The sequence below is a fragment of the Choristoneura fumiferana genome, chromosome 18 (genome assembly GCF_025370935.1).
Source record: "Choristoneura fumiferana chromosome 18, NRCan_CFum_1, whole genome shotgun sequence".
Classification (NCBI taxonomy): Eukaryota; Metazoa; Arthropoda; class Insecta; order Lepidoptera; family Tortricidae; genus Choristoneura; species Choristoneura fumiferana.
In genome coordinates, this window is record NC_133489.1 from 10241764 (window position 1) to 10261852 (window position 20089).

A 20089-nucleotide genomic window follows, 5' to 3' on the forward strand; every position below is an offset into this window, starting at 1 on the left:
ATTTACTTTTCCGTGTCGTCCCCTAGGAATGTATAAGTCCCTACGTCATTAGCCCAGATCTACGAGTACGACGACGGCGGCAGTTCGAACATAATACAATTAATAAGCACTCCTCATACTAACTTTTTTTTTATCTGACCCTAACAAATAGGCACAAAGCGCATCTTTAGAGAAAGCCGACGTAAAAAAAGTCACCACGTATTTATTTTGTGGACAAAAAATCTCCCAGAGAAGCTGACAAATATTTGCCAAACACTTTCGCACGCCCAGTCGCCCACCCTCCACCTTCGCATCCTGCCTTGAATCCGTGATGTACATATATATATACTATCTACAGTTTTTTGTCTACATGGCATTTGTCTAAAGTCTTAAAGTAAGTATGTTGATTGTAAACGAGACAAAGGTAAAATATCCTACTAAAACAAAAAGGGAACGACCAAACTTTGATAACACCACAACGCCTACAGCTTCCGCGTAACTCTTAACATTTTGTTACATTTCGCTAACTTTTTGATGGATGCCAAGACGTTTTGTACTATTTTCTTGCGACATAAAGTTAACCATGTACTGACTTACTTACTAGTGTTTTCTTTAAATGATAAATAGTAATCCCCTCCCCTTTGTAATCATAAATAGATATCGACCCTAATTTTTAGGGTTCCGTAGCCAAAATGGCAAAAACGGAACCCTTATAGTTTCGCCATGTCTGTCTGTCTGTTTGTCTGTCTGTCCGTCCGCGGCTTTGCTCAGGGACTATCAATGCTAGAAAGCTGTAATTTTGCACGAATATATATTATTATGTAAACTATGCCGACAAAATGGTACAATAAAAATTTCAAAAAAAAAAAAATTACAGTAAGTACTTCCCATAGACCATTAGGTCCTTATTAAAGTGGTAGGTACTTATTAAAGTGGGGGTGATTTTTTTTTCTCATCCAATTTTGTAGTGTGGGGTATCGTTGGATAGGTCTTTTAAAACCATTAGGGGTTTCTAAAACGATTTTTCGATTTAGTGATTTGTTTGCAAAATATTCAACTTTAAAGTGCAAATTTTCATTAAAATCGAGCGTCTTCCCCCCTCTAAAATTTAAACCGGTGGGTGGAAAAATTAAAAAAAAAATCAGAATGGTAGTAAGTATATCAAACTTACAAGAAAAACTATAACGGTTAAGTTTTCTTGAGAATTATTAGTAGTTTAAGAGTAAATAGCAGCCTTAGGTATAAAATATATATACCTAAACTTGGAATATTGTACAAAATACGAAATCCTTAGAAAAATATTACTTTTTTTTGTAATTGCTACGGAACCTTATTTCGGACGTGTCCGACACGCTCTTGGCCTGTTTTTTTGTAATTCTACCTATAATTTCACGTTCCCTGTACGGGAAGCTTCCTCATCAGAAATCAGCATTTAAAAACTCTAATCATACATGTACTTACCTATCGATAAACTCTATTACTGGGCAATCATAAAAAATATCATGGCTATGCTAAAATAATAAAAATCAAGTGTACTTTTATCGTAACCATATAGTGTGGCTAAGTGTTGGGTACGCTACAAGACGCTTGTCTCAAATTACACTTTTTATTTCCGCAGATTTTATTATGGTAATAACGCGAGAAGGGCCATGAATAATGCTCCTCGCTTCGCTGTAAGAAGGGTGAGCTCCTTGCCCTTTTATGTATGGATCAATTCGCACCATACAACTGCAATTTTACGACCTAATTTAAACCGCAATCTCAATCCTATTCGGATAATCGCATTTTAAATTCGAAGTCACGTTCATAATCATGGTAAAAAACTGAGAATAAAAATTAATTCGGTTCAAGCTAGGTTCAAGTTTAAAACAGAGAAGTTTAAGTAGAGGTACGTACTACAAAAAAAGGTCAGGTTATAACATTGCCTTTACCCCATTCGTTTCAAAAAGAAACTACCAATTTGCGAGGCAAAATTTCACTTTCATACGCACAATCACAATACTCGTAGGTACTGTGGACATAAAATGAAATTAGGTTAAAAACACACACCTGCGGCAGGACAAAAATATTGCTGTGCATCTTTGTGAAACTCAGGAGGTCCCGCTATAGTACCAGATAAGGGATTGTAAATTATTTTTCCTGACACTTGCTCGTAAACAGTGTCTTTACATGCAGGCTACCTTGGTTGCAACCCCCCAAATAAAACTCTCGACCTTAATGTGCTTGTCATGAAACCCGTGGTCGGTAAATATGAGTCATTGCCCGTACTCATTTTCTTGTCATGATTATGAAGCAAGGTCGGTAAATGAGTTTGTTACTGCATGGCGTGCTGCTCGTGCTGGCGTGCTGGTCGGGCACATGCTGCGGGGGGAGGGCGGCGGGGGCCTGGCGCTGCCAAGAGCGTAGTAGTCAGCGGTATCGGAAATTTATCAAAAAAATCTTTTACAAATATACAATTTTACTCGCAAATGTGATAAAAAAAAATTATATGTCGTACGAGCGGTACTAGAATTACGAACATCGACTCATTAAAGCCCTCAGTCTTCGACTTCGGGCTTCTAATAGACTCTCGTTCGAAATTCCTTATTCACCGCCCATAAGACACAATGTACTATTACGGAGGTATTATTTCAATGAAAAAAGTAAAAAAGAAAACTTGCTCTAGGTTTCCACTCTAATTGTCTATGTTCTACTCTACACTGTCTCTACACACTGTCTGTGATCTACATAAATGCCAGGCAAGTTCAATTTTTAAATTAATATATCAAATGAAAACGATAATTTTAATTCTAATTGTGATTTTAATTTGAATAATAGATAACTAGCAGTTGCCCGCGACTTCGTCCGTGTTGAAATCAGTCAAAAGTAAGTTTTTTGTTCAATTTCTTGCAATATTTACTGTTATACAGATAGAATATATCTTTTTTTTGTTGTAAGTTGAATATTGCTAGTTAATAAGTAGTGATTACTTTTTGACGTAGAGTGATTTGTTTTCGAAAGTGTACGTTGGGTACGGTTGTGATATAGTTACATTTTTTTATTTTTACTTTTAGATGCCCAAAAACGTTTGCGAAATACCGGAAAAGCGCGGTCTGACATTAGTAAATGTAAAGATACTTATGAAAAAGAGAAACGCGGGACTTCTTTACGGAGAGCTTCGGAAATGCATGAAATTAATCGCATGCCGTTGTTGCGATACATTCGTAAAAATGAAGAAGCCGGTGCGAATGGAATCACGATAGAAGAAAATTATGTTGAGTTATGTTACATATTTCGAACAATGAAAGTAATTATAAACCATTTCTGTGTATGTTTATGTCTGTCAATACAGACCTACAACCACTGTCACAACCGTCCTTGGGGTGGGGCCGGTTGTGACAATTTTCCTTTTTTTTCTAAATTGATGCTATAACTAAAACAGCTTACTTAGGGTCAACATTTTAATATTTTTACGTAAACAAATGTACAAATTAGGTACTATTCAAGTTACATTTTTCCAGCTTACTAGAAAGTTAACAAAATTAATTGTGGTACTGGCAGCAGTTAGTTTTTCTTAGGGTCTCATTCCATCCCAGCCTATATACGTCCCACTGCTGGGCACAGGCCTCCTCTCAGAACAAGAGGGCCGTGGTGGCCTAGTGGTTTGACCTATCGCCTCTCAAGCAGAGGGTCGTGGGTTCAAACCCCGGCTCGCACCTCTGAGTTTTTCGAAATTAACAAACATGGTGAGGAAAACTGCACAAACCTGCGAAGCAATTCAATGGTGCGTGTGAAGTTCCCAATCCGCACTGGGCCCGCGTGGGAACTATGGCCCAAGCCCTCTTGTTCTGGGTCTCATTGCCTAACCTATTTCTTAACCAAGTTAACCTAAGCTACAGGCATTTTATTGAAGGTTCTTTTGCCAAACGTTGATATGACAAACGTGGTTTTGCCAGCTGACGAAAATAATAAATGAATGGTTTGCCAAATAATGATTTGTTATAAGTTATATGATGGTTTGTCAAATAAAGAGTTTGTGAAATGTGGTGTTATAAAACGTTTAATTTGTGAAACAAAAGTTTGTGAAACGTTGTTTGTTAAATGAATATTTGGTGAAACGTTTGTTGCCAAATGATTGCTTTGATTAATTAAAGGAATTATAAATAATGCCCTTATTAATCACTTGGTCCATAACATATGCACCAAAATGCTCTTTAGTTGAACAAGTGGCTATCAACAAATCAGGTGACACTAATTTTGATCATTCTTAGATCCCTCACCCCTATCCTTGTGAAACTTAGTTATTACTATGAAAATCGCAATTATTTCGTTTTTGTGGTTTACTAAACGACTACGAAACTTACTAAACGAAACGGTGATTTTCTAAATGACTGGAACTACATCAGTGACTGGAACCCGAATACGCCACTTCTACCTGATTATATCTATAGTTTTAGTTGTAATGACACAAACATGGAAATTACCTAACCATAATACAGCAAATATTATTCAGTATACTTATGATTTTTTCCAGATTCTTCTAGGCAACTTGCGTATCTAAACGGACCTCTAAATTGAAAAATGAGACAAGCAAACTTGTTAATCTTTTTGAAATACTTATCCAACGATACCCGATATGGATTTCACACAAGATAAAAAAAATCATACCCCATTTTACGTCTACGGGAGGTAGGTAAGTAGGTAACATAGTTTTTTTTTCGAATTAAAATTTTATTTTAACACTATCGTCGTAGTTCACACACATACTCATTTTAAATTGCAGGTTTCTAACACTTAGTAGTTTCTAAACTACGCTGAGGGCGGACGGACGTAACGAAACTGAGGGTCCCTTGTAGAACTACAAAACCCTAAATATTGACGAGAACGGAACTACAGTTCCCACAGTAAACGAATTGGCTAATTCGCTATTGATGAAAACTCGTCTAACCCTTAAAGCGTTCAAATATCTCTCCACTAAAGTTCGTAGCTCTTTTCACTGAGGTAATTTGTCATTTCCGTTGAAATTCCAGTCCGGAGGGATCAAAACTACCTCCGACATCGCCTGGCCACCCGCCAAAATAAGTTGCTACTATAACATAACAAAACTAGTGGAACTATACTTTTCCGGTACCATATTGCCGATTCATATAGGTTTCAGAGGTCGGTAAAGGTTGAGCACTGACCCTGACCAAATCTGTGGTAGGTACCTACTAGGTACCTCGTAGATGTGTAAAATATATCACTTCCGGTGATCGGTCAGCGACCTTCGTATGTAAGGATGATCATTTTTACCCGACTGCGAAGAAGGAGGGTTATGTGTTTGACCCGTATGAATGTAGATAATTATGTATGTCTATTCCTATTTCCTCTCGTAACATCTCAACGGCTCAACTGATTTTGAGAAATGATACGTCATTGGATTCGTCTTGATGACGCGATTGACATAGGGTATGTAATATTTCAATATGGCGGGGAAATTAAAAATAATATTTTGTATTGTAACAATATGGGTATCAAATGAAAGCTAATAATTAGCCCATACTAAATATATACGGGTTATAATAGTTTTTATCATCCATTTCCACAGAAATATCAAAAAAGTATGAAAAAAAAACCCGACTGCCTTAAAAAATACTAAAAAGAAGAAAACAAGTCTAGTGCTCTAAAACTCTGTTAAGTAGCTAACTTAAAGTTCAAGTCGGTCTGTTGTTGCTTTGGGGTTAAATCCTGCAAGTTCTTAAGCCACTTTGTGGGATTGACTTGAAATTCGGTAGGTATCTATAATTATGTAAATAGGATGAACATGCAAGTACCTACACTGTACAGTCAGCAAAAAAACTTAGGTACCTATATCTATTTATAATCAAAATTAGTATTAACATCCATGTATTCCGCGTACCTATCTGACAAGACATTATGAGGTATAGGTACTTTCATTATGTATATATGTTCCTTCAATACAGCACGTGAGTATATGTACCCACTCATTTGTATGTAGGTACCTACTGAAATAGTAAAAATATTTTCCCACCAACATTTATACTGCTCTGTCAACCGTTTCTTTTCAACCTGCCTATCTACAAAATAGTTGTCATGATAATTTATTGCCGGAAAATTTATCACAGCTTCACGGTTCGATTCTCAATAGAATCCCACGCAGGAATTAAATCAAAAATTCAGACATGGGTTGAATAAATTACCCATGAAGATATTGTCGCCGGTTTTTGCTTCTAAGAGCAAAATATCTAGTATATAGGTATTTAACTATTCTAAAATTTAGTTTCATACTATGTTGTTTTAGTGTGTGATTCATTTTTGACTCCCAATCCCATCTTTTTCAACGTTTTTACTTTGCTGCTTTGTATTACAACGTATAACGTATTATTTTTGAATTTCGTTAATTTTAAAGGAACATTCAACAGGTCAAATGAAGTTGCTCCTAAGCACTAGTATCCTTACTCTTACTGCTTAAAAGATAATCGACAGTTAATTAAGGTCCTTAATTTAAATAAATAAGCACATACCAATTCGTTCGTATATTTTCAGGGCTTGCGTTCGCAAGAGACCCCGTATTTTATCTAGGCAAGGCTTCCATAAAATACTAGACAAAACTTTGTGTTGCGAGCTGTTACAACACATACTTACCTAAAACAAGAGTACTACACTTATTCTGTGGTAGGTACTAATAACCTACATTAATGAATTAAAAAGATCCAAACTCTTAGTAGGTATATTAACAATAGAGTCGACTCGTGTGTCGAGCCTTTTGAACCTCTACATCGGTTTTGACACAAGTACCTGCACTGTCTGTATGTACCTACTTCAACGTACTAGGTATTATCTATTCCAGGGTTTCTCAAAGTGGGGTAGGCGACCCCTAGGGGTTCGCTATTCGACGGTAGGGGGTTCGCGACAAGGTTTACGTGATGGTGGCTGCAAGACTGGCAAGATGATTAAGATTGGTTTTTGGAGTATTTTTGTATTTTTAACTCCAAATTTGTTACTTATTTGTTTGTTATTTGTTGTTGTTTGTTTCAGTTTGTACCTATTTTCGTTGGCATGATGATTCTTACCTATATTTGTTACCTTTTATTGAAATAAATAATATACATTATATTATCATGATGATTGGAATAAAAATAAACTTACCTATCTCCAACAGCCAGTTTTATTACTTTCTTTGGGGGGGAGGTAGGGGTTCGCTGTCGTCTAGAAACTTTAACAGGGGTATGTGGAGCCATAAGTTTGAGAAACCCTGATCTATTCTGTGCTTCAGCTTGGAAAATTCTGAATTCTTACATTGCTCCAATGCTGTGCGGAATACTTAACTTTGGACTCGATGCTCGAAAGTATAGGTGCTTACCTAGACATTTAGAATTACTCACAGTTCCTAGATTTAGTACAAAATCTTGCGACCTATTAGAATAGAAATTCTTTGATAGCAAGGTAAGTACTTCAGTTTATTTACTAGCATATAAAGATTCTTAAGGATTATGTTTATTTGTTCGTAATAAATTTGATATTTGTTTGTACCATTAATAATTTTACGATGATGCCTTACGGTCAGCAAATAATCTTGCGAGATTTTATTGCTTTTGACGCACTTAACGAGTGCCATGAAAGCTCACTTATAGGATAGGGTGAACTCGATCTTGCAAACTAGGTAAGTATACGTATACGTAGCTACAGTTCAATTCAAACGTAGTTATACTACACCTACCACTCTTGCGTGTTGTTGGGTGCAAGTGCTTGACCTACTTCCATTGATCGGATTGACTTGAAATTTGGCATAGGTACTTATGCAAGTCCGGTGACAATACATTAATCTGGAAGTGAAATTCTGGTGTTCCGGCCAGTATCGTCTCCGCAGGGCAGGGCAGGACGGAACTCCTCAACGGTTAATAGCATCGACTTGAAATTTGGTACGGAAATACCTATGGTTTGGATGACAGTACAAGTACAATCAATAAAAATTACAGGTAGCAAAAAAGCTTGTAATAAAAATATTTGTACCCTCGATATATTTGTATGCATAACAACGGAATAAAAGTAGAGAACTTGACAATAATATTTATTTAAAGTTAAATAAAAATAAGTCTCCAACTATTAATGGAACAAACCGAAAAATAACAATTAATGTAAAAAAACTAAATTACGTGCAACTGAAGACTTTTACCATACTTATTCAATTTTATGACAAAATGTTGGCAAGCATAAATATTTAATTAATATTAAATGCGACACGGTTCTAGAGTGGTTCGCGATTCAGTTTTTTCAAGTGTAGCTAGGTAGGTATGCCTACAAGGACACATTATAAGCTGTATTGACAAGTAAGTTATGGCGGTTGGATTCTAATCTACCAACTAAGTACAAAATAGATAAAAGAACTATCAATAGTCGAAGATTCGATAAAATTACCCATAACAAGTATGATGTTACAGAAGAAACAAATACAATAGCAGGTTCACTCACACACCTTATTTTTAAACACTTGATAAGCTTCTGCAAAATTAACATTCGCCTCAATGTTACTCTACATAGGTACTTATACTCTTTGATGCTACTCTTGACATTTGCCTATGCCAGACACTGACATAAAATATGACATAAAACACTTATTAATAAAAGAGTATAGTGTTTACTTTAACAATTTCTTTGACTGAGTTCAGTCTGGAGTTAATATGTTTCCTGTCCCCAATACAAAGGGTAAAATTGAGGCAGTAGCGGTGGTGTCGTGCCATTTTCTAATCAGGTTTTAGTGAAAAGAGTTCAATTATAAAGTAAGAGTACACGAAGACAATTTTTTTGTTGATGGAATAACAACAAAAATTATATTAAAATTAACTCGTTAATAAAACTGATGAAATTTTCTGCTTTTTGCCTTAGTGATTTTAGTATGCGCGTACAATACGTTATTCTAAAAATATTCAAGTGCTAACAAAACTTTTCTTAAACATAGAGAGACATTAAAACATTTCTCACAAATTAAATACTTTAGTACTAATAGCTTTACTTGGGCATAAGGTCCGCGAAAGCTTTTTCAATAAAAAACTTATAAAAACAATTTGTATAACAATTCTATATTCTAATCAAGTGAAAGTAACTGGCATCAACAGTTTAATACATCAGTGGGCATCAACATACTTGTTTAAGTTTATATCTGGCAACTGGCAACCCAGTAGTTCGTCCAGGTAAACAATAGCAAACCTAACGTCTGCATAATCTAAAGGTTTTATACTTTGTCAGTATAAAATGTTCTTATCATCTTGATGATGCATCAAGAATTTAATAAAATCATTTTTACAAGCTTTTATTTAACTTGTCCTGTTCGATTGCTTTTATACAAGGTGGGCCCTGTAACAGGAGCTAAAAATTAAACCACAGCTTTCACTCTTCAGCTTGAGCTTATTTAGTTCTACAAAATTAGAAAATAACTTGTATTATAATTTTTATTATAGTTTAAAGTTTAATTCGACAGGCAATGTATTGCGAAATCCGTCATTTTGTTACGTGACAAGCGATGTCATTTAGGCTATTGGATGCCGTACATTGAAAATACAATTTAATTTGTTTGGAATAAACATAATGATAAAATGTTCCAGAACTAAAGTAGTTCCATTTGAGTAACAGAACCTGGGTTTTAATTTTTTGCTCTTGTTACAGGGCCCACCCGGTATATTTGGGTTAAATATTGCAAGTTTAATTTGACCCACTTCCAGTAGTCCGATTGACTTGAAATTTGGTAAACTTATGTAAATCTGGTGACAATACAATAATCTGATAGTGATATTGTGGTAGTCCGGCCAGGATCGGATCATCCACAGGACGGAAACTCTTCAACGATTAATGGCATCGACTTGAAATTTGGTATTCAATCAAATGTAGTTTGGGTGACAATAGGTACAATTACAGTCAACAAAAAGTACAGTCACGAAAAAAAAGATTGTATTGAAAATGAAATTTTTACGAAAAACTTATAATTAAAAATAGCCTGTCCAGGATTTTTTTAGCAAATCTATTTCTAATATATTTTGTAATATACTAAATTTATTATAAAATACGTTTCATTCTACTATCAGACCGGTGAAGATCGATTTAAATTTGGATCTTAGACCATTATTTTGTAGGAGTCTGTTGGTAATATTTAAAGTAGAACCAAATTAAAGTGTCAATTTCCTTTAGAAATCAACTAAAACCAAACCCGGGCCACATCCCGGGCGCATAAGTTCAATTCACCATACAGCCAAAACGCCCTGTTTTGTCTTTTGAAGACACAATATTTTATATATTTTTGCAATTATAAGTTAGCTAGTGTCGTATAAAAGCTCCATATATGAGTAGCTGCAAATGCGTACGACTTATTCATACAGAAACATCAATATATTCAAATACAACTAGCTATATAAATAGATTCATCATTCATTGACATTTTCGCAATTTAACAATTAATCTACACAGTTTACTAAAGATTCAGTCTGACTTTGGATTACTGATCAAAATTATTAATATTCATAAAAGTATTTTTGTGAATAAAAATAATGATCTGGGAAAAAAATATTAATTTAATTTTCTTGTTTTAGTGGGTCAGTTGTTGGTTTGTATGTTCTTTGGCAGGTTCCATACAAGACTCTTTTATTGGCTTCACATGTTCTTTGTCTACTTCCACACTTTCTTTAACAGACTCCACATGTTCTTTGTCTGCTTCCATACCTTCTTTAACAGAATCCACATGTTCTTTGTCTGCTTCCATACTTTCTTTAACAGACTCCACATGTTCCTTGTCTGCTTCCATACTTTCTTCAACAGACTCCATATGTTCCTTGTCTGCTTCCATACTTTCTTCAACAGACTCCACATGTTCCTTATCTAGCTCTCCATTTCCTTTAACAGTCTCCATGCAATTTCTTTCTTCAGCTTCCATAAGTTCTGGGACTACTGAAGGATTATCAGTTTGGTGCTCTTGAGCTGTTTGTTGTTCGTTCATGTTGTTTTTTTCAGTCTGCAATAAATACATCCCACTAATATTACATTTAATTTACTTTGCAAAGGTCCATATCAATGAACTAAAAGAATTATTAATATTATAAATGCAAAAGTTTGTAAGTCTGTTTGTTTGTTTGTTACTTCATCACGTCTAAACCATTGAACCGATTAAACCGAAATTCGGTATAGGTATACGATATATATATATTAATTGTGCAGGATAGGGTTCTCACCCTGACCAGGCATAGGTAACGTCTCCCACACTTTATATTTTGTCGCAGCTGGGCAACTCTGTTTAAATGTAAATTCGGCCTAGCCAGCCATATCACAGCCCATAGGCGTCATTTATACAATAGTTTTTTTAGGGTCACATATTTTTTCCACTATTACCTATGAAAGAAATTAAAATATCATACCTCTTTGCTATCACTGGTGTCCATCGCACTGCTCGCTCGCCGACTTTTGGGCCTCTTCTTATCCAGCATTGCCTCAAAGGCTTGTATGAACTCAGCCTGGTTCACGTAACCAGTTGGTTTTGCACTCATGTACTGCTCGTGAACAGTTATTTCTGCAGTAAAAAAATATAAATCGTTAAATATTTTTAAAATACCAATACATACATATTTAGTACATTTTAACAATTGTAACCATAAGACATTCGCCAATGAACAAAGTAATTAAATTTTTCCGTTTCTCCATAAGTGACCGACCATCATCACTTAAAAACAGTTTGCGCCTTTGACGTTCTAGTTACTTGGGAAAACTCGTCACTAAGGTGGCTATATCTATACTATACCTACATTTGTATCTCGCCAGTAAATCGCATTTTTCCGTATAAAAGTAATGTTCGTCCTCAATGATCAAACTATTTCCATGCCGAGTTTGATCAAGATCGGTACCAGATCTTTGCAGCGGATTTGCCGTGACGAGGTAACAGAGAGACTAGAGTTTTGGAATTTCACTTACTAGTTTATGTAAGTATTTCGCTTTTATAACATTTGTAAAGCTGGAGTGGAGATCACGTAACATAAACGCAAACGTAGTTTAGGGCGTCCTGTAGCTAGCTGGGGCGATGATATTTGTAAGGCAGCGGGCAGGCATATGTATGCACTATAGCATAGTTCATACATAGCTTAATACCGCGCGGCTAACTGCGGTTAGCTGCGCGGTTTTAGCGTACCGTCTTTCTTCAAAGTATCACTTGAGAAAGGGACGGCGCGCTCAAACCGCACGTTAGCCGCATATCGCGTAGGTATGTAGCCTTAGAGGAAAGCTGAAGATCCCAGTGGCGCGCCATTGAGGACGCCTATTTGCAGTGGACTGATAGAGCTTGTCTAAGCTAAAAGGACGCGTCCCTCACTCAACTAAATCAGTTAATTATGACTAGTTAGACAGCAAATCTTACAATAACCGCCTGAGTCTAATTTAGGGATTTAGTTCCCTATCTGTCTAACCATATCTGTCCTTTTAGCTTAGACAAGCTCTACATGCTGATGATGTGATGTGATGCTTACCAGATCCCAGCACTTCGGGTACCATGTAAGGGAACAGCCAACCGACCAGCGGAGTCTCGCCCGACACGTAATGCGCCTTTTTGTGGTAGAACAGGAGACCATCCAGCTTGGGGACGTCACCCTCGAATTGCGGGCACGTCATCATGAACCTGAAATAATTTTAATGCTTGTAAAAATGGGTTTATATGAATAATGACTATTTAAAAGTCGATAAGTTTTAAAGGCATTTTATAGTAAAGAACCAACCTCCTTTTTTTGTCAGTTAAAAATTTACTTACGTTAATATAAAAATAATAATAATAAGTAAAAACATTGCAAATTCCTTAGTTTGGATCAACCTGTTATCCATAAAACTAAGAAAAAAAATTAAAGTAATATTTCTGTTTGTTATAAAAAACTGACGCCATGCGGAATTCAGAATTTTAAGGAAATGACATTCAACAGAAGCGTGAAACTGCACAGCACTACACTGGACTAGGCTGTTTCAGAAATAAAGCACCATGACAAACGAAATTTGGAACTTCAATTTTATAGCAGTCCATATAATTATGTTGACTGTTGTTACTTAGGAATAGTGTGATTTACGAATAAGCAACTTACTTATTGAACGATTCTGGAGTGCAAGGGACCATTGGCAGCAATTGAAATACCATTTTGTTCTTTTTATTTATTGTAGTCAGTTCTGGCATATCCGTAAGTTGAGATTTTAACCAGTACTGTCTAAATTCCATCTGTAAATCAAAACAAGATATTTGATACTCAAATTCAAATTCAAATCATTTATTCAGTAAATAGGCCGCAATGGGCACTTTTACACGTCATTTTTTAAACTACCAGCGCTTTCGGAAAGACCATCATTGCCAAGAAGAATGCGCCGCAAGAAACTTGGCAGAAAGTCATTTTTTCAACATAAAATAATTACAAATAAAATACTTAAAAACTACAGTATACAATTAAATAAAAAAAAATTACATTAAAATAATAATAATAATACAGCGATGTATGGGGTCCCTTAGTTACAAAACTAATCACTAACTATTATCTACGTTCAGTGGAAGTGTAGACTGCTTCCACCGTCATATGAAATGTATACAAGTATGAGTCAAGAGAACCATTGGTAACTATGTAATTTATTGAAACAGGCCTTACTTTGTGGATACCTACGTATTTTGTAATGCATGAGAGAAAATAAAAACAAGACAAATTAAAATGAAAACACAGTATAAACTAAGTACCTACTGCATTAACTTTTACATACACTTACTAAGAAAATTGCTAATTGCAAGGCAATAATTACCTCTCCGTCAGTCATAGGCTGATTGTTCCAAGCCAACAAGTCCAGTACATACATAATTTTGTTCTGGTCGGAGTAAAAACAGTCAAGGACACAGCAGCGGTTCTTGGTAGGGTCGCAAGGATTGCCACCAGGCAGTGCTGATCTGAACTCTTGTCTAAAGTGTCCATATTTTGTGTAAGTTTTAGTTGTACCCTGAAATCAATATGAATACTGTTGTTGAGTTTTTGCTATAGCAGTTACAATATTAACTGACATTTAATGCTGCACCCAGAAATTTAAATTAATAGTTAATCATAAAAAGTACAAACTTATGTATTTACTTAACTTCTCTGGGTGTGGCATTTAGTCTCCAACAACTAGTAATAAAATCGGTCAAGTGCGAGTGCGAGCGACTCGCGCATGAAGGGTTCCGCACCTCCATACAATGTTTTAAAAACAAATAGCTCAGTAATATTATTTTGTAAAAAAATCTAATATAAGCTTTTTTGTTGGCCGTACTTTTACCCCCTGGTTACCAAAGTAGGTAGTCGTCAAGACAAATCAAGTGAGACCAAAATCGATGCGGTTGTGTCGTTTTATTACAGAGTTCCTATGGCCAACATCTAACTTCATCATCAGATGCTCTACGTCATAATGATATTGCATTGTCATCGGATTTATACATGCATGCAAAATTTCAGCTCAATCGGTCGAAGATATCCACTTCAAATTTAAGTTGAAATATTATTTCCACCCGAACAAACATGTTACATTACATTACAAGTTAATAAAAACATATTATCACCAAAATGTAAGCACTAGGTGCAAGTATTTTGAATAAAGAACAATTTTAAATTCTCATCCTCTTTGGCTGTCGCCCTGTCGGAGGGTGAATAGCGCTTTTTGAGAATTTGCTTAACAAGTAATGTCACATTATTATCGCATTAATTGTGAAGAAGTTCTGCAGTTGGTTAATTAATTCTTACCCCATATGCAACAAGCAGCACCCTAACACCTTTAGGGCAGGGCACCACATACCAGTCCTCATTGAAGTCAATAGGTTTTTCTATAATCCATTCTGATAACATGAGAACATTGTTGTATGTGGCAGGGGCCTTATGGAATCCAGCGACATATATATTAGGTCTATAATGCGCCTGTAAGAAACATTAAAAATACATAAAGGCTAATTAACGAAAAAAATCTGCATGTAGCATTATATTGCAACACTAATTAAATTTTCTTGTATAGTCAACTATAAAGATATATATATTATGGCCAAAGTTACAAAAATATGTATGAACAATCTTAATAAAGTCAATAAAGTCTCATAAATAAATACATATTTTTGAAATTATGGCCATTTATCTTATTGTAGTCAATTAAAAAAGGGTTGTAGCATTGTACCCTTTGTATGTCTTGTCCCATATCAATACCATGCCTATTTTATGTTATGTGTAAACTTCTCTGGCATAAAACTAGTATGATATAATATAAGTATGGATACAGCATCAACCATAATATGAATGATTTATCAATAATTGTAAGCTTCACAACAGATAGTAATGTTTACATGTACTATCTTACTAAAGCTGCACATTGACCAGAGCTCTTTGTGGTAGCTAATTGAGCTAGGAAAAAATCCATCAATTAATATTATATTCTCAGGTGGTCAACTTTACCATTGAGTTTTTTTTTTCACACAATGGCTTGGCTATCTTACAGTAGGTACAACTAGAATGTTAATGGTTAATGGGCATTTACACAAAAAAGTGTACCTTTTCTTATTTTTTTTCAATTTTGGAAAAAACATGGTTTTTCCTATGGTCTGTTTCTTAATTCGAGATACTAAAATGATGTTTCATGTGTTACCTGTTTTTTGCGTCTCATAAATAGTGATGTGCTGCAACCGGTTATCACCGAAAGATTTTGTAGGTACCTATGTTATATGTTCAAAATATTAAGATATGAACGGATCCGTGACATACTAACATGTAGGGCACTTAGGACATAATAGAAAAGGTAAAATGGGTCTAATAAAAATGCGACCGTTTTGGAGATATTTCTACTTTTTATAGATGTTGATATTTAAGTTTCAATTCCATTCTAAGTACGATCCCCCTCAATGCTTACCATAAAAACGCACATACCATAACACGAGAAAACGCACTGAACACATCCGATCACAATACAAGTAAAGTAACGAATGTCGATCGAATGCGAAAAACATGAATGACGTTGTGTGATATCTGTAGGGCTACTACGAAATTCGCAAATCGAAGCTCGCATCGCATTGTCCTTTCCACTCTGACATGAAATAATGTTAGCGTCAGCGGCACGGCACAACACGAACCTCGACTCTCGAACCTCGCAGTAGCCCTACTGCAGGGCTACTACGAAACTCGAAGTTCGTGTCGTGCGGTCCCTCTGACACTTATACTGTTTAATACGAGAGAGAGAGGGATGGTACAATACGAACTTCGAGTTTCGACTTTCATAGTAGCCTTGCTGGCCCTATACTACGAAATGCAAAACTCAAACCTCGTACGTTGCCATTACGCTGACGCCTATCTCACTTAATACGCAAATGAAAGGGACGGCGCGACACGCACTTCATCTTCCCAGTTTTGTAGTAGCCCCTCTGTGTTATGATTTTTTATGTTACTAAGTGATGAACACTGATTCTTACCTGTGAATAGATTTTATTACTTTAGCGTAAAAGTGCATTTATATTTTCAAAATAGAAAGTAGAATATTGAATGTTTTAAGGTTATTTTTGCTATCATAAAATATATGTTTTACCGATTATTTACAATTATATCGGAAACCGAAATCATGGAGCAGCACTGTTTGTTTTATGCTGGCCACCTTATTTTTATATTTGACATTTCAGACTGTCATTTTAGTATCAAGGTTTCCGAAATAGACCATACTCAGAATTTAAATTCACAATCGAGTCAGATAGTTTAAAAAAAATGTCCCAAAAAATACAGTTTCATACACTATATATGGGGCATCACAAAACTGACTCAGAATTTATTTAATGAAAAAATTCAATATGTTTTGAAAAGTTGGTTACACTTTTTTTTAAAACACACTAATGTCGCTTGGGACTTGTCAGTCTTCTTCTTTTTCCTGGATATTCATAGGAGAAAGAAAAAAAACAATCTCTTGTTTCATGTTTTGATAGATATTGTCAAACTAGCATAAAATCTGTACCTGAGAAGCATAACACTGCAAGTGCTACTTTATAAAGTGGCACTTGCGGTGTGGTGTTATGATTCTCAGGTACGAAAATATACAAGCTCTGCAATGGATGTGTACTTTCAATACACAATTGACTTAATCACATATTAAAACAACAAAATTATAGGTACTTACCCTATTGTTTGACCTGAATAAATTATCTTTCGCTTCAATTTTATTCACAAGCCGTAAAATGCCACGGAATGCATCAATTTTATCATTTCTATTTCTGGAATTAAATTTGGAAAAATAATCAGCCATGACACAAAATTGTACTACTATGTAGCTTATATTCTTTCAAATGGAAGGAATCACATGTTATATACTTTGGAAGTGTTTAAAAAGCATTTTGTTGATGATCAAACAGGTTCATGCTAATGACTTAGTCCATAATCAAAGTAACAGGCCATAATTTTGTCTTACGCAATCAGAATCATCATTTCTTACTGTCAAGCTCTTATGATGAGGGTAGAAAGAGATGGGGAACATGATGTTGAATAAAACTAATAAAACTTGCTAGTACCTGTTCCCTTCACCCAACTACTTCCATTACTAATTTAACAAATTACTTTCTGGAGAAATATCCACCTAAGCTCATAATATTACTAATTTATTATTAAACACCTAATCGTCAAATTTCACTGTACAATCTGCTACAGTATTAACAATACAAATGCAGTAGTACCTACATTTTGTTTGTCACTTATAAGCTTGGAGCAAACATGGGGACCATGAACACAAATTATCATGTTTTGACTATTGTTTACTTACGTTTTTTGGATTTCGAGAGTTTCCCTTCTTCGTTCTTCTTGATTCTTCAATCTTCCCCAATTTTTGTAACAAGCCTGGTGGCCACTAGTCTTGTCCTCTGAAGATTGTGGGGTTATTAAAGCGGATCCCAATTTATTCAAAACTTCGTCCATTTTGGTACTTTGTTATAATTAACGTGAAGTTCTATTTAAACGATGGAGGTAATGAAGGAAAACCACTCTTGTTTAGTACGTTGCGTGAATAACGTGCAATGCAATGAAATATTAATTTATGGGTAAAGAACGAACTCAGTTATTATTATTATTCCCCTTAACGACGAACTCAGGTAATGCAATGGAATATGATAAATAAATTCGACAGTTGACTTGACAGTGACAGTTCACGGTGTTGCAACTATTGAAAACTTATTTAAATGAATCATTCCATATCTTGCTTAAATTGGACTTAAATTATAATTAAACTTGAATTAAAAATACGACATTTTTATTTCTAGTATAAGCTAACTTTTATTATACCACGTTATGACATAAAACGTTTTGGTTGAGTTGTAAAAATATCATAGATTTAGCAGAATAAGTTCTTACGTAGTCCTTTATTAATAGTTAATCGACTTGATGAAAATAATAATAATGTGAGGATAACTAATTAAAATGCCATAGTTTCAAGTTTTTAATAATTTATCGACTTTTATTATACAACATTAAAGTTTACTTGAACTGATCTGGGGTAACTTAAAAATGTTGCTAAATTAAAAAACTACCTCTATATCCAGGAAAACAAGGGTACACCTAGGAACTGATTGAATAGATATTTATTACATGTAAATGAGATTGAAATGTGCTTGAAGGGTCTCCTTCGAAATGCATAATATCGTTTGACCTAAAATCAAAGGTCATAACACGTTTGCCATGTACATATTTGACATGACATTCATTTGCCATAATTGTCTTACGTCATTATCATAATCCATAATACTACATTACCTAATGCTCTAAACCCCTAATATGTTTTGTACTAATATAGTAAGACATAAAACTTACGAGTTAAACATAATATAGAAATTCCTAATATTTTTTATACTAACATAGTAAGACATCAAACTTAAGTCATAATATAGAAAACCATAATATTAAGTACCATAATAGAGCAGGCGTCGGCAATCCGCAGCTTGCGAGTGAGAAACGTAGGTTAGGTTAGGTTAGAACTCCGACCCCTACACAGAAACGAACCGCTGCCAGAAAAGTATGTTAGGTTAGGTTCTAACTGTGACCCCTACAGATACGAACTGGGACTTGTTCGTAATCCATAACATAACAATTATAGAATAGAATAGAATAGAACTAACTTTATTCATCCACAACACAGAATGGCATAACAAGATTTAAAAATATACTTATATCATTCATTAAAGGTGAACTACAAAGTTAATTTAATTAACTAAAAAACTATTGACACTACAAATCAAAATGTTTCGAAGAGAAGAAGTGAAAGTAGTATTTAATGAGAAATTATATAAAATTCATTGAGATATATATATATATATATGCAGCATGCACATACCCACACACGCCCACACATATGTAAACGAGTGTGTGTACGTACATACTTACATAAACCTATATAAACATGTAAACATATACAACAAGCAGGCCATGTGCTGTGGGAAGAAAGGGCGCTGACTCAGCAATAATGCTGCGGAAACCGCAGCGCTGATATTCTGCCAGAACCAATAATTACTAATTTATTACCACTATTTTGCGCCTTTGAATATATAGAGCACAGTTAGGTTAGGTTAGGTACATACAAACTCGCATTTATAATATAAGTAGGATTATTATACATTCAACACAAACAATATTAAGTACATAGATAATTATGGCAACTAGTATTTTTTTTCTCATCCTACCCCCTACATGTCGTCGAGGCCTGTACTAATTATGATTGGTTTTTTGGAGTCTTTTTGTCCTTTTATTTCATCGCCAAATTTGTTACTTTTACGGGTATCCCGTGAAACTATATCGAAAATACAAACTGAGACATGGATGCACAGAAAAACCAGAAAAAGAGACCAGCACTGGGAATCGAATCCAGGTCCTCAGCAATCCGTGCTGCGTGCTATATCCCCTACACCACTGCTGGACAGGAACCTAGACACTATTTTTTCCTATGCATACGTATCTCAGGTTGCTTATTTCTACTATGCTGCTTAAGCAGGGTTATAGCACACAGCACGGATTGCTGAGGACCTGGGTTCGATCCCCAGTGCTGGTCTCTTTTTTTGGTTTTTCTGTGCATCCATGTCTCAGTTTGTATTTTCAATATGGGCCTGTACTAATCTTAA

The 20089-nt window shown here is 35.1% G+C and overlaps 1 protein-coding gene and 1 long non-coding RNA gene across 4 annotated transcripts; one reads left to right on the forward strand and one right to left on the reverse strand.

Annotated features, from left to right (window-relative positions):
* The first annotated feature begins 2766 nt into the window (after positions 1-2766).
* Positions 2767-4917, forward strand: LOC141437653 (uncharacterized). Its single transcript, XR_012452405.1, has 4 exons — positions 2767-2844; positions 3033-3265; positions 4493-4647; positions 4742-4917. It is a non-coding gene; the product is annotated as an uncharacterized lncRNA (long non-coding RNA).
* A 3085-nt stretch (positions 4918-8002) lies between these two features.
* On the reverse strand, positions 8003-18119 carry LOC141437652 (snurportin-1-like). 3 transcript variants are annotated; one of them, XM_074101103.1, is made up of 8 exons: positions 17749-18119; positions 17113-17206; positions 14718-14888; positions 13753-13944; positions 13056-13186; positions 12456-12604; positions 11358-11509; positions 8003-10957 (listed from the first exon to the last, which is right to left on the reverse strand). In XM_074101103.1, the coding sequence occupies exons 1-8, from the start codon at positions 17898-17900 to the stop codon at positions 10535-10537; spliced, it is 1464 nt and encodes a 487-aa protein (XP_073957204.1). In that variant the 5' UTR covers positions 17901-18119; the 3' UTR covers positions 8003-10534. The 3 variants fall into 3 exon arrangements, with proteins under 3 accessions (XP_073957204.1, XP_073957206.1, XP_073957205.1); XM_074101105.1 differs by lacking the exon at positions 17749-18119 and adding an exon at positions 16273-16420 and having other exon boundaries at positions 17113-17195; XM_074101104.1 differs by lacking the exons at positions 17113-17206; positions 17749-18119 and adding an exon at positions 15604-16205.
* Positions 18120-20089: the final 1970 nt, after the last annotated feature.

What these genes read in the sequence shown, in the direction of transcription:
- LOC141437652 (XM_074101103.1), bottom strand. Translation starts at nt 17,900, where the DNA reads ATGGACGAAGTTTTGAATAAATTGGGATCCGCTTTAATAACCCCACAA. An exon ending in ACTCTCGAAATCCAAAAAAC is followed by an intron (nt 17,207 to 17,748) that starts GTAAGTAAACAA and finishes ATTTAATTCCAG; the next exon opens with AAATAGAAATGATAAAATTG. An exon ending in AGCCTATGACTGACGGAGAG is followed by an intron (nt 13,187 to 13,752) that starts GTAATTATTGCC and finishes TTTGATTTACAG; the next exon opens with ATGGAATTTAGACAGTACTG.